Raw genomic sequence first — 14,880 nt, forward strand, 5'->3', positions numbered from 1 at the left:
TTTGGATGATTCGACCACTTAAAGCCACGTAAATCAAACCATTCGTGGAGTTTAGAGGGTTGAAGTGTTAACAGCTTGTAGAACGTCTGAAATGCGACAAGAGGCCTCAATTAAACTTTGCTTTTTTGGTAAGAGGTTGGGAACCACCTTCAAAAAGGATAAGCTTTATAGGCTCATAGGGGTAGTGGAGAAAAAGAAGCACAACATGTCCCTTTAAACTGTGATGGGATAGAAAGTGACAATAAAATGGAAATACTCAAGTAAAGTGCAAGGACTTCAACATTGCACTTAGGTAGATGTACTTAGTTACTTTCACTCAATAAGCACATTTTCTGGCCCCACCTCTTTATGTTTGGGATGCTTTTCACCACCTTTTCAACCCTCCATCACATCACTGCATCTGCAGGACCCCCATCAGGATCTTCGATACACTGAGGTTATGGTTTAGGCTCCTCCGGAGCAACGCCACAATTTAATTTTTCATGCTATTTATTCAGTTATGGTCTGTTTATATTTTCTGTACACTTTATTTTCCAGAATGAAGGTCTAAATGTTTCTCAGCCAGGACAGAAAGTCTGGAGGAGAGAGGATCTTTGATGCAGGACTTTTCATTTTAAAAACTTATACTGCAGTACAGTAATAATACAGTAATAAAAGAATACCTCTTCCACCACTGCTGGTGTTATATTGGTATCAGCAGAGACCCTGAGGTGAGGTATCCGGGGGCTGGATCGGGGAATCCCTTGTCTTCCAGCCATTACTCAAGCCACTATGCTGAGACCAATAATGTTTGCTGTAACACAGGCGGCAGTGCAGCCAAAAATCTATCCGCACGCCGCACAAAACTAACACAGAAACTTCAGCACGCGCTCCACGAGCATCACGCCGGCAGGTTCTGAAGCAGCAAATGAAGTCGTAAACAGCAGAGGAGGAAACGGAATCAATGCCGTTTATCAGGGTGCAGAGACAAGGTAATTAGGGAGCCATCAGAGGCACAGGTGCAGAGGTCACTTTAATCTGCAGCCTGAGCTGCCTTATTACCCCCTCGCTCCCTCTTTCTCTCTGTCTCGCTCCCTCTTCCTCTCTGTCTCTCCCCCTCATCCTCTCTGTCTCTCTCCCTCTTCCTCTCTGTCTCCCTCTTCCTCTCTGTCTCTCTGCCTCTTCCTCTCTGTCTCTCTCCCTCTTCCTCTCTGTCTCCCTCTTCCTCTCTGTCTCTCCCCCTCTTCCTCTCTGTCTCTCTCCCTCTTCCTCTCTGTCTCCCTCTTCCTCTCTGTCTCTCTCCCTCTTCCTCTCTGTCTCCCCCCCTCTTCCTGTCTGTCTCTCTCTCTTTCTCACACTCTGCATTCTCCTCCATAGCAACACTTCCCACAAAATCCCCTGTCACATTGATCTTGATTGATTTTTCACACTCTGCTTGTTCCAGATATGGATTTATTTTAAGCATAACACTTGATTTGAGATGCAGTGCCATACATTGGCCATCATGCATCATCCCCTTATATATACACATATATGTATGCTATACTGCACTGTCTGTACGGAGAGCGCTCAGATGCCTGTAATGATCAAACAGGGGGACATGAGCGGAGCCTAATTGTCCGTTTATGGACTTTTGACCATCATACCAGCCGGGAAATACACGCCTGTCCTGCTCACATTGTTCTTATGCAAAGTGGTGACAATTAATGACGTAAAAAAGACAAAAAAAAAAATTGTTTATCTTTCAAGCCTCACACACATGATTTGACCAACATGCATTAGCATAAACTAACAATCTGCTCTGCATGTGTAGGTAATGTATGATTACATGACGGTACACTGTGTGGGAGGGTTATTTTATGATGATTGTGTGTGGGGGGAGGGTTTGGTGGTAAATGCTAATGAGGTGATCATTTTAAAAAGTCTCTAATGTAATGGCGTCTGTATCCAGAAGACTGAACGTCCTGCTTTTTTCCAGGATTTATAAGATGAAGATTTCACGTCTGCTCACCGGGAAGCCACATTTATGTTTAATGTTGTGTAAACCTGAATTCCTCACCTCATCCTGCCTTTCTCTTCTCTTTTCACCCTCCATTTATTTTACCATTTTCTTCATTTTCCTCATCATCTATGGCGCCGGTTCCCTGTTTGAAGGCCGACAGCGCCATCAGTGAGCTGAAATGCTGCTCGTCATCACCAGCCGTCATGTTCTTAATGTGTTTATTTGGATGAATTTAAAACACGTCGTTATTGAACAGGACAAACTGTAGAAAAAAGGATAACGTTAAAATAATTATCTCACACATTAGAATTGAGTCGTCAATGATCAGGTCATGTCAGAGCAGCAGAATCTGGACATTTCACACATTTATGTTGAGCTTTTAGCAATTTCAATTGTTTATCCATAACTTAAATAATAGTTAAAACTAAAATTTTAGCCTGCTATGTACATTACTTTAATCTCTATTTTAATAATTTATTCATTGCTTTTTTACTTAATGTCAACTGTTTATCCATTTTTTAGCTGTTTCAAACTGTTGAGACATTGATTTCATTTCATTGTATCTGTTACTAAACTGAATTTTTTAAACATACTTACTACCTATCTATTATAAAGTCCCCCTTCACTCAAAAACCATGTTTTTCTTCCTGTTCCTGCAGCTGAATGTTTGAGCTTCACTGTGCAGTTTGACGGCTGTTTTCACCTTCATCTGCTTTAAGTGGAAAGTTTCTCTGTGAAAATCCAGGCGGGCCTACGGGCATCACCAATACTCTGCAAGTCGATCCTTGTTCAATATTCAGCTTACAGTGAAGGGTGACGTGGAAACTGAGGTCTGACATTTCAGTAAAGTATGAGATGTGAGGAAGTTAAACTCTTGAAATGACGCATATCTGCACAGTCAGAGATGAGGAGTATTAATCATTCTAACAACATAATTGTGGAAAAAACACATCAGAAACACATTATTAGCTAAAGTGCACTGTTTTATATACGTCTTAAAACATCTTAAAACACCTTCAGACAATACTATTTCATCTGTTTATCCAATACTTTAAGCTAATTATTTGAACTGTTTATAAATTACCTTTAACTGAAACCATATACTCGTACTTTTAGTTAACCATTTCAACATTTCTGTTTATTTGTTAACAAATATTAGTTTTAATAGACTCTCAGTGTCGACCTGTGGCTTTAAAACCCAGCTGACTGCACTCAGCCTGTCATAGCTGGAATCTTATTATACATATGTTACCCAATTTGTCATGTTATTTGTGCTTATTTTCTTCTTTCAATTAAATCTCAGTATAAATGTTTTTTTTTTTCCATTATGAACTAGTAGGAATATTCATAAAGAGACCAAACTTCATCAACACTCCTTTGGTAATTATTACTCCATCTGATAGGAGATTCACAAGAGGCAAAGTCTGTCGTTAATTTTAACCATTCAGCAGCTTAAGGCTTCATCTGACTCTTCCTCTGACAGAAAACAGTCCTTCACACGGTAACAGAGCCTGCTGGTGCACGTCCAGGCGACAGGAGAGTCTACCAAAAACAGTTTAATGTCCGTATGAGCATGTGAGTGTTGTTCCAAACTAGTCCTTTAACTCACAGTATGAAATGCTCAGATTAAGTCTCCACATAACCTGTCCTGCCCTCTCATCTGCAGACTAACATGCACCCCTGCTCTGTTTCATTATTGACAGGCCATATTGACCCGTTTGTCTCCCAGCACTGATGAGAATGATTTGCCTTCCTGTTTGTCCTCCCAGAGCTGTGAGAAGAATCCAGATCCAGCTCCAGACCCATTAAAACCTCCTCAGTGATCCTGTCCAGTCCTGTTCCCCCTGTCAGAGGAGACTCCCACCGTCGATGTAGGATGCATCTGGATGTACCGAAACACACTTCCTGTTTCCATTTGAGAATGGAAAATCAACGTCTGGACTGGGTCTCTTCTGCTGGTGAGTGACATTAGATGTGCACATGTTCTGAATTCATTAACATCCTGTGGGCTGGATGAGACCCGCAGACCGCCATTGGACGATTGGCTGAACCGACTTACTGTGAGGTCCAGATGTAGACTGAAGTCTGGACTTTGAGAGGCCCTGATCTCGATGAACAAGCACTACAGCTAAGAGGAAAATAATGCACAGATTAGATTTTGGGGTGTTCTGCCCCTTTGACCATATCACGACCCCACAGATTTATCTTGTGACCCTTTGGAGGGGGCTCAACCCTGAGGTTGGTAACCACTGTACTCATTCTACATTTACTTTACAAACATAATACTTCTGTACTTTTACTTCAGTTTTTAAATGTCTACTTTTAATGAACTACTTTCAAATTGTTGTTTTGTTACTTTTACATACGTAAAGGGTCTGAATGCTTCTTCCACCACTGCGGAATTTCCCTGAACTTACATGTAGTTTTCTCTGCACACAGGTTATTGCTTGAAAAATGATGGAACAAATACTCTTGAATCTTATTTCTGGAACTTGATAATTCAGGATGAGTTATTTATTATTGAAGACATTTAGGCCTAAAGTTGAATTTCTCAGCTTTAAGATACACTAAATAATTCAGTACCACTACAGAAATGACAGGACATGTCAGCCCTTTGAAGACTGACTATACCTCAATATGGTTCCACCAATACTCCCAGTATTTATACTAATATTTATGACCAATTTATGGTTTATCCAGTTTATTTTTCTATTTGTTCTAACCATTTTTTGTGTTACTTTAGGTGTTTGTTCCATGCTCAATTCTTAAAATACAAGATCCTCTATGCCAACATAGCTGTAATGTACGTAACATAAACTATCCAAGTAGCTTCTAAATGCAAGACTTTTACTTCTAATGAAGTATTTTTACAGCATAATATTTGCACTTTTACTTGAGTGAAAAATCTGAATTTCTTTCACCACTGGAAATAAGACTATTATAAGAAACCATTTCTTGGTCCCTGCTGATCTGGATTCTGCCTTATCCTGCCCCATGCTGAAAAGCTATATATATAATTAGTTCTGCCTATAGGACGAGCCCTTGTGAAGTCCATTCATCATAGCGCTGTGATATAATGGACCAAATGTTTTAAGATCCTGCCTTCGTGCGCTTGCAGAGTCCATGCTATATCTGTAAGAGGACAGATGGCCGTCGCTGTTGGTGCGATTCTCCACAGCTTCTCCAAGCTAATACACCCGGCATATGGACATGCATCACAGGGTGGGGACTGGCATCGGGCCCTCAGGAGAGCACGCTGACAGGATAGGGGATGCGATATGTGGTGCACTTTCCAAAATGCTGGTCCCCAGCCACCGGAAACACTCAAGACCCAAAGCCCTTACCAGGCACATTTCACTTACATAAATGTTCCCGCGTCTCAGGAAAGTGAACCCGCGGGTGCTCCCTGGCAGGGTGTACCAACACCAGGGATTAGGTCACGCCTTCCTTGAAGTGGGGGGTGCTGGGGATGGTGACAGTCTGCCATGGGCCATTAGGACGACGGCAGAGGAGCAGTTTATCCTCATTTAGGACAACCTTGGTTGAAAGGTATCAGGATAATTTCCTCGTGCGCTGTCTCTATTCCCCGATCAGAGTGTACTTGAGCTCTCCTTCTGCTCTCCTCTTGCTGCCCCCCCAGCGCACCCCCCACCCCTACATTACTGGACCCATCCCAGCCGAAGGGATTAGCGGCCTTCTGAAGGAGTATCACAGGGAATCAAAACCTACTGCTCGAGTAAATTAATTTTACAGCTGCCATGTTGATGCTATCCACCTTCGACTTGCAATCAATCCGTTTAACAGTCAGTGAAAAGCCGTCACTGAGTCTGAATTCCTTGCTTGTCGTTGAGGTATTTGCCCATTTCAGAGCAGGCTGAAACAACAGTCAGTGGTGGAGAAAGGAACGGCAGCTGCAGACTCTGTACTGCCATCATGTGGTAGAAGGTGTGACATCTTTTGTGTCATCACTCCTCAACTCTGACCTCCTCTCTGAGATGGCAGCGTGCAGCCAAGCTTCAATCTGACCCCTAAAGAAACTCAGCGACAGCATCAGGACACCTGGAAACAGATACTGAAGCGATCACAAAAGGGAAACAGTTTCCAATCCGAGGTTTTATTATTTGGAAAATTAAGTCTCAAAAATTCAAGATACATTTGAAGAACAAGTGCACACAGATTCAAAGTGATGTAGAATATATGGCATAACAATGCTTAAGATCTGTCAAAATGTTTGTTTACACCAGCGAGAACTCCAAATCAGCAGCAGGAAATCCGTATCAGCCACGTTGACAGGTTCAAGTAAGACATGTAATTACAGTTTGTGTTAGTCCTTTAAGTTAAAAGCAATTCAAAAGAGAAAACACATCTGAAAGAGAGAATTAAAGAGGAGTGTTCTACCAACAGGAAATCCAACAGTGAGCTCAGCATTAAAGCTACAACATAACGTTAGCCTCATGTGCATCATCAAACTTAACTTAAATAGATCCTGAAAATATTAAACAACTTTTTACAAAGCTTTTAACACTGATGAACGAAAAGAGCTGATGGCAACAGAGAACCACAAAACAATTAGAGCAAAGAATAATTCTTCAAAATATTTTTTTAAAAAAAGAAAAAAGAAAGATTTGCAACCAAGAGCACATTTTCACAATTAACACCATAAAAACAAAAACTGGGTTCGCGATGAGCAGTTTTGGTCAAATTTACCCAATTATGTCAAATCAAACACTTCTTCATTTTTTTACATTTGTGTGGTTTCTTCCAGTTACAGAAGAGGTAAAGATACGTACCTGAATCCACTTATCTACTACCAGAATCTACACTAAGCAACATCACTGTGGGACACAAAGGAACATAGCAAATACAGGAAGGGTGGATTATTGTGGCCTTCAAAGACCTCAAACACGCAGGCAAACCTCCCAACTAGAGGGGCAACTACATGGCAAACCCATCGAGAATGATTTCTAAAAGATTATGTACAACATCAAGGCTGCAGTCCATTGGCATCCTAACATCTCTGACTGTTTAAAGTTAATTGGCTCAGTTACAGTTCATAAATATTTGAACCCGATTGACTAGCAACTACGTTACCTAAAGTCTATCCTTTCTCACTAATCCTGTTCAATCCCGGCATCAGTGGCGTCGGCGCAACTGGAAAAAAAAACATTTACATACAATTCAAAAACTACTTTACAACACATGTCCAGATACAGACCAGCTTCTTTTCTCCTCTGCTGAGTCTGAGAACAAACTCATCACACTGGACATGTGTGGGTATACAGTTCTACACATCACCGATAGCACTGACCAGAGGAATATACTGGATGTTAAGTGGCGGCACTACATTAGAGACAAGAGGAAAACTTCAAGGTGCATACAAGTTATTTGTTGAACACGGCACAGTCATTTGGTTGGTGTAAGGAATGGAATGAAAGAGGCTGTTTGTCTGTGCAGGCGTAGGACACATGCAGAGAGGTCTCATCGCTTGTTAGGTGGTCGGAGACTAGCAGGCCTCAACCAGGAAATCTGGTACTCAAATCAAGGCTGGGTCGCGATACCAACACTTGTCGGTATTACAAGTTATCCTTTCATACATAAGTATCCAGGTCTTCCAGCTTGAGCTCTGGCAAACTTTCTGAACAGGTGACAGGTGGTTGTAGTTTCTCAGTCTCAGGTGGAGGTGTGTGTTTTGTTTGTCAGTGTTTGTCAGGTGCTACGTGTGCTCGTCCGTTCTGTGCTGTTGTGGTTGGTGTGGCGCTGTATTATATGCCTGAGTGTCTGCCTCTAGATGTGCATGATTCTATGTGTACCAGTGTGTCTGAAACTGCGTCTGCAGCGCTGCTCTGCGTAGGTGGGACAGACTATAGGAAAGCACTTGGGTTTGCTCGTGGATCCTTCTGGTTCCTGTAGCGCACAGCGAGCCACACTCCCAGGATCTGTTGAAGACATTAAAACAAAGAGATGAAGGCTGCTCACACCTGAAAACGCAAAATTCAGCTGCATGTCATGGCGAGATATGTGGCGCTGGAAGCTTGGTGACATAGTGACGACCTGCACGACTCACTGGTGAACTACTGTAGCTGGTGAGCTAACTGCTAACACGCCACCCAGTCAGGAACATGCTAACACTAGTCAGTCACAAGCGCGTCTTCCCATTTTCTCAGTACTCTGCTGTTTATTCCCCCGAGGCAATTTGCTCTCATTTTGTACATCATCTCATTCAGAGTCACCAAACTCTGTCGCTAACGGGACAATCAGTTCGCAGTTTCAACCATCGACTCCCATCTCATAACTGTCATAAACATCCATTGTGTCTGTACTCTGGCAGAATGCATTGTGCTGCACGGTTAATAAGCTACAATAGCTTCCTCCATTTTTGACTTTGTGTTCCCTCAGAGGTCCAAACTGTCACGACAGTTTGTTATTAGTTAACAGCACAAATTTGTGTGCCAAAGTTCACCAAAGTTGAACTTGACCAAAAAGTTTGCGTGGATTTACTTCATCCTCGAGAGCAAACCCACCGACTGGAGCAGCTCCATTAGAATGAATTGATCTTGTCATTTGTGCCATTTTAAATGCTGGTGTGATCAGGCCTTTAGGTGGAACAATCAAAATCACAACCTTGTGATTACTGAATGATTTCCTCAACAATAACCTCACACAATTGTTGCATTCATTTGGCTAAACACAGCAATCAGTCCAGTTAAGGTGGAACGTTAAACTCAACTCAGTGTCGTCCTCTTGTCCCTCAGAGACCTACTGACGGGATGGTTAAATGAGCGGATGTTTAGCAGATGTCGGTTTGGGCCCGGACACTCACCTCCGTGAAGCTGAAGAAGAGTCCGACGCCCCCGAGGATCTTCAGAGCCTCTGTAGCGTGATTCAGCATCATATCCCCGCAGGTGAAACAGGAACCGTTCTTTTTGCACAACTGAAGTGGAAGGCACAAAAAAAGAAGACAAGGCCTTTAGTCTTCAGCTGGATGAGTCAACGGTTTGTGAACTAATCCAGTATTAGCTACCAAAATCTATTCTGAGCACTACAGGAAGGCCTACTTTTCACTTATTCTGTTTAAGGGAAATGCTTATATCACATTTTCTCAGAGGGAGATATTGTGTAACTGGATGTACGCTGTGAAATATTTATCCACGACGCCAGTGAAGATTTTATTGACAGCTATTTACAGACCGTATATAATCATATTGAAAAAGAAACAAAACAGATTCATTATGCAGCAGCTCAAGTCGGCACCTCTGCGGCTGATCTTCCACTAAGAAATACAGCGTTTTTCCTGATGGATGTAATGATGAAATCTTCGATATGTAAGACTTACGGCGTTGCAGTTTTGCAAGTCCTGGTCAAACTGTACCCGACTGCTGGTGCCGTTCAGCAGCCCGCAGCAGTTCAGCTGAGTCTCCAAGTCTGTCTTGGTCTTGTTTTCCAACATTCCCCAAGCAGAGTTCAAAAACGTCTCCTGGAAAAGCCAAAAAGACAAATATAATGAAGCACAAATGCATTTATTCACACAAACAAAGGGTTTTGGTATTAAAATTAACACGTAAGAGCCAAACTAAAAGTGTTCACCTGCTGTGCGCGGTTCATTGCCAGACAGGAACAGGACACTCCGAATTGGAAGAGGAAAACGATAAAAAGAATGACCATGTACTGGAAGCAAGAGGTCAAAGAAACAGCGCTGCAAAACATGGCACAACTGGAACACATAACAACAACACAGGCACATTTTCAAACCGCTGCAGCTACTGTGTCACACTTCACTGCAACTGATGCGATTATCATCTGTGAACTTGTGCATCAGTGCAGATGAGGGCAAAGGATACGAAGAAAAGCATGACTTGGTGGTGGTGCATTGCTCCGATGAGACCCACGATGGCGATGAGCAGCAGGAAGACGCCCACCGCGATGACCCCTCCGATGATGTGGATGCTCGACACCAAGCCGAACCCCTTCCCCCATGCTGCTACTCCAATCAGCAGCAGCCCGACCAGCTGAAGGGAGCGGAGGGAAGGAAGTTAACCAGAGTCAGCTGAGGCAGCGTGCGTCTGACGGACGTGAGCTGTCACATGGTCACAGCATCAAGTTCTGATTACCACAAACACCAGCTCTCCTACAAATGTTTGTTAGGTCTTTGGGAGCTCTGCGATGACTCAAGTCAAAGTGTTTGTCAAATAAATAATGCAAACAGACAGAAACAGGCTGACGAAAAGCTAGAGTTTAACACCACCAACTCTCCATGGGTCATAAGACCGCTGGCCTCTAGACAACGTGTCCTGTTTTACTCATCTGAAACAAATTAAAAACACTGAGTTTGTTGTTGTCTTTCTTTAGCTGATTAAACTGATTTAACAGAATGTAACACTAACTGCAAATATGAATTACAAAAGTGTCTGTTTAAATGTATAACCAATCATTTCAGAGACAGATTAGCAGGTATCTCCATCTGAGTTGCCAACACTGGTCTCACCTGTAACATCAGCAGCTTGAAATAATTACCCCTGATGGGAACAATGGGAACTGACAAACCATGACAGATTTCATACATGTACTGTCATATCTGTGATGGGAACTTAATCTTTTCATCAAAGGACTGTTTGCCCTTTTTGTCTTTATATGTCTTCTTGCACTGCTGCCACCATCCTTACTCTACAAAGCAACGACAGCATCAGTCTGATGACTGATGAGTTTCAGTGACTCAGCTGTCAAAATGATGGGTGTTTATGTTCCAAAGGTTTCTGATTGGGTGGGACTGGTTCAGCCTTACTGTCCCAGTGTGTCAACAGCAGGCAAACTATGCAGTTACAGGTTTACTCCCATGTATTTCACAATGTGTATACCTTATAAAGAACTAAGGCAGTAAGCAAAACCGAGTAAGACAAACAGGACGTTTAAGATTCAATACTTGATTTTAAAAATTTGATGACATTTTAGCTACGTCTAACCTAAAATTTGGGTACATAAAGGCCTCTAAAAATTATGAGGAACGCTTCAAATATGACACACCGAGGCGTTCACTATTCAGCTCACTACTTAACTGCAATGCAGCAATGCAGTATGACAACAACTATATTCATGGTATTTCCAGATACTGTGTGAGCCAAAAATCCTAGACGAAGTCTTATACCACAATATTAGGGCTGTAGCTAACATTTATTTCCATCACGGATAAATCTGAGAGTTATTTTCTTAACTGATCTATAAATTGTTAGTCTATATTACTTCAGAAGAAATGGAAAACGTTCACTGTCCCACAACTCCAGATGACATCTTCAATTTGATTTGTATCATCTGACAAACTCAGATTTGAGAAGCTGGAATTATCAGGCAGGCTTAAAAAACAACTTAAGCAATAAATAAATGATAAAGCAGTTGATAATTTTGTTTCAATTGGCTATCAACTTATTGTTCCAGCTCTACACAATATGAATAGCCAGAACAGATGCAAAGACATGACAGATCAGTCAAGCATTTATGTAATGTTCCCCGCTGACACACATCAACCAACAATACAAAAAACATGGCGGAGGAGGGGCAAAACAACTGTTACCAACAGAGTAAACACAAAATAAAACTAAACTATGATTACAGTGACAGACCAACACCACAGAACCAGCTGTATGTTATGATGCAGTGCAACAGCCCTGTATTGAACACAATCTTACTCAGTTTAACTGCTTGTCTTTCTGTTGACTCAAGTCCTTTTCGAGGTTGTACTTAGTGCTGAGCAGGTTGGATTGTGATATAGGAGCAAAGCTAAGATAAGATAGTACTTAGTTAAGATAATACAAATCTATACAGCACTGCAAATCACAGCTTTAACATTTACCATGCTGCCTTCTCCTCCAGACAGTGTTCACAATGTTTAAGTAAAGGTAATTTTACAACAGGACTGTTACACTGGATTTCATTTGCTCAGCGAACAGGGTTTCTGATCTCACGCTAACAGCTGCTCGCGGCGAGTTTCTGTTAGCTGAGCTAAAGCCAAAGTGTTGACTATCACAACTCACATGACTGCCACACAGAAACACCCAAACACATGAGCCGATTATATCTTGTTGTGACAAAGGATTGATAAGACAGTGGAGGATGTGGGAGATAAACTATTCAAGCGTGTCCATTTCACAGTTTAGGTCAGCTGGCCTCCAGCTAACGGTAGCTTCCTTTAACATCATGGCGATGGCTAGCTTAACGGGCTGCGAGGTTAAGTTAGCTAAAAAGCTAAGCATACTACAATCTACATTTTTGACTAGTTAGCTAACGTACACTACAAATATCTAACTTTTAAACGTGTAATAAATAGAACTGAGCCCATACCAGTAATCTTCTGCCAAGTGAAAACAGAGGCGTGTGAAGCAAAAGGCGAAATCATAAACGTTAATAATGTACGCTGTAGCTGAATTAGCAGCTAACATTACGCCAGTTTATTCAGAAGCTAGTTAGCCTAAGCTAACGTAGCTAGCTCAAACTTAGCATGATGATCCATTTTGTTCACTCACCATATAAACCACGTTCAGGGAGCAAAGCGCATTTTTGGAACAGGTGAAACCGCCACAGACCATATTCGAAAGACCTCTATCGGTTGAGTCAGGCGACTGAATAAGACTTTAAAAATCAGTGTTGTCTGGCTCTCCGGAGCGCTTCTGTCTGGACACAAATGTTTTTGGTCAGCAGAGAGGGCGTATCCGGTGACGTTACAGCCGCATGTGACGTCAGGATGTTGCCAACGTCATCGTCGTAGGATAAAACAACTGGCACAATAATGATAATAATAATGCTAATTACTGGTATAGATTTGAAAATGCAATATGCAACTCAAACTGAAGATTTAATTGACATCGTTTGGCATTTATACTCCCTCTCTCCCTCTGTCTCTATGTGCGCGTGTGTAGTGTAAGTATATCTATATCAAGAAAATGTATGTCAATAAACTTTTATTAGCAAAATTAGATATACAATCCAATAAATCTACAAAAAAGAACTTCTTATCTGTTACTACCTTGAGCATACATACAACCATACCCTGTGTATGGAATGATAAAACTGTCATGAGTTACATTTGTAAGCAAAGATGTTTTACAAAAACATACAAACAACAAATAGAGATAATGGTAACATATGAACACTTATATAAAGGACTAGAACACAGTCTGTGCGAACTCTTTGAGTATCACAGCATGGCAGCGTGTGCTCTCTGTGGTGATGACAGGACACTTGTTACACAAGGATTACACAATAGGCTTGGTGATATATCAGGGAGATGTGTGTGATACAGCATGACAAAGAAAAACACATTAGCAGTCATTTATTCACTCACTCATAAAATTCATCCAATTACCAACGCAACTGAGTAACAACCCAACTCAGTGTATTTAAATAACATATTTCTTTTTCATACAAATCTATTAAGTATTCATTGATACAACAATTAAAAGCCTTTTACCGTTTGATTTACCCATTAACTGATCAATAATTATAAACCTTTTTTTTTTTCAGAAAATGGTGCCTCTGGTACATTAAATATATTTTGTTGATTCTCTTGTACTTTTACATTAATAAAAACAGTTTGTTTGCAGAATTTTCACTTGTACAGTGTATTTCTACACTGTGATAATGTGATATTTACTCCGGCCTAAGTTAAAGATTTGGGTGTTTCTTCCACATCTGCACAGGGTTCTCTGAAAGCCACTGTTTTCATCTGTTGCATCTGATCTGTTCCTCTATTGTGAGATATTACAGTAGTAGTCCTCATGAGGGGTCCCGACCCCCTAAAGTTTAGAACAGTGCCAAACTGCACATAAAATAAACTGAAATATGAACTATAAACTCTACAGTATGGATTGATCTAACTATGATATGCACGTATCATGTAAAAATAAGCCACTGCGTAGGCTACATGTTGTTAGCTAGTTGTTGTTGGCGGATGCTTGCTAAAGTGAGTTAGCTGAGGAAGATAATTTGGTTTGTTTGGTGGTAAAGGCTGTGTGCTACAAGTTACACAACAGCTAACAAAATGCTAGTTAGCATAGCATGTTGGTAGCTAGTTGTTAGCTTGCATGCAGTTAGCTGATATGTTAGCTAGTGATGTTGTGTTGAAGTTTATGCTTTGTAGCTCTGCATGGTCTTAGTGGATGACATTAGCTAGCTGTGATGCTATTGATAGAAATGAATATAACTCATAACTAACATATATAAGTAACACTGAAGGTCAGATTCATGATCCATGGAAAGTTTGCTAATCAGTGATTATTTGTTGAATAAGCTAAATGTGGCTTGATAAGCCATGATGGTGGGCTGACTTCTCTGTCAGGTATTGAAATCAAGGCATGAGGGCTAGCCAAGGAAGGTTAGCCTAAGCAGATATGTAGATATAAGGCTGGATCAAGCTGCAGAGTGTCTGCTCTTTGTGTGGGTGACAGTAGGATCGGTAGTTTAAAGAAGAATGGTGTTATCAACGACTGGTCCCAGTAGTGGTCAAAACATCATTTAACACTTTTGGCACATTTGACTGTATGTGCTGATAACTGTACTGATGCCCTCTATTTTTTGCACTTTGCTGCTGTAATACCTGAAATTTCCCCACTGTGGGACTAATTAAGGTATATCTTATCTTATCTTATCTTATCTTATCTTATCTGTACATAACGGTCACAGATTAGGGAACCGTGCAAATACTGTATGCATCAATGTAGAGTTATCATGTGGTCTGATCCTCTGTGTATGGCCAATATGCCTGACAGCAGTGGATACTTCACATTAAGGCAGTCTACTAAGAGCCAACATGTGACAAAAACACATTAAATGTGATTGCAGCGTTATAAATTTGAATGTTTTCATATTATTGTTTCCTTTCTAGTGGCAGTTGAGCGTGTTATGTAAATTAGCAG

The 14,880-nt window shown here is 41.2% G+C and overlaps 1 protein-coding gene and 1 long non-coding RNA gene across 2 annotated transcripts; one reads left to right on the forward strand and one right to left on the reverse strand.

Annotated features, from left to right (window-relative positions):
* The first annotated feature begins 1,767 nt into the window (after positions 1 to 1,767).
* On the forward strand, positions 1,768 to 8,868 carry LOC143326905 (uncharacterized). Its single transcript, XR_013077718.1, has 3 exons — positions 1,768 to 3,556; positions 3,751 to 3,939; positions 8,734 to 8,868. It is a non-coding gene; the product is annotated as an uncharacterized LOC143326905 (long non-coding RNA).
* Positions 6,075 to 12,634, reverse strand: tspan31 (tetraspanin 31). The gene is made up of 6 exons (XM_076740943.1): positions 12,493 to 12,634; positions 9,820 to 9,987; positions 9,566 to 9,646; positions 9,315 to 9,455; positions 8,802 to 8,912; positions 6,075 to 7,917 (listed from the first exon to the last, which is right to left on the reverse strand). The coding sequence occupies exons 1-6, from the start codon at positions 12,553 to 12,555 to the stop codon at positions 7,843 to 7,845; spliced, it is 639 nt and encodes a 212-aa protein (XP_076597058.1). The 5' UTR covers positions 12,556 to 12,634; the 3' UTR covers positions 6,075 to 7,842.
* Positions 12,635 to 14,880: the final 2,246 nt, after the last annotated feature.

Source organism: Chaetodon auriga, chromosome 10 (genome assembly GCF_051107435.1).
Source record: "Chaetodon auriga isolate fChaAug3 chromosome 10, fChaAug3.hap1, whole genome shotgun sequence".
NCBI classification, from domain to species: Eukaryota; Metazoa; Chordata; class Actinopteri; order Chaetodontiformes; family Chaetodontidae; genus Chaetodon; species Chaetodon auriga.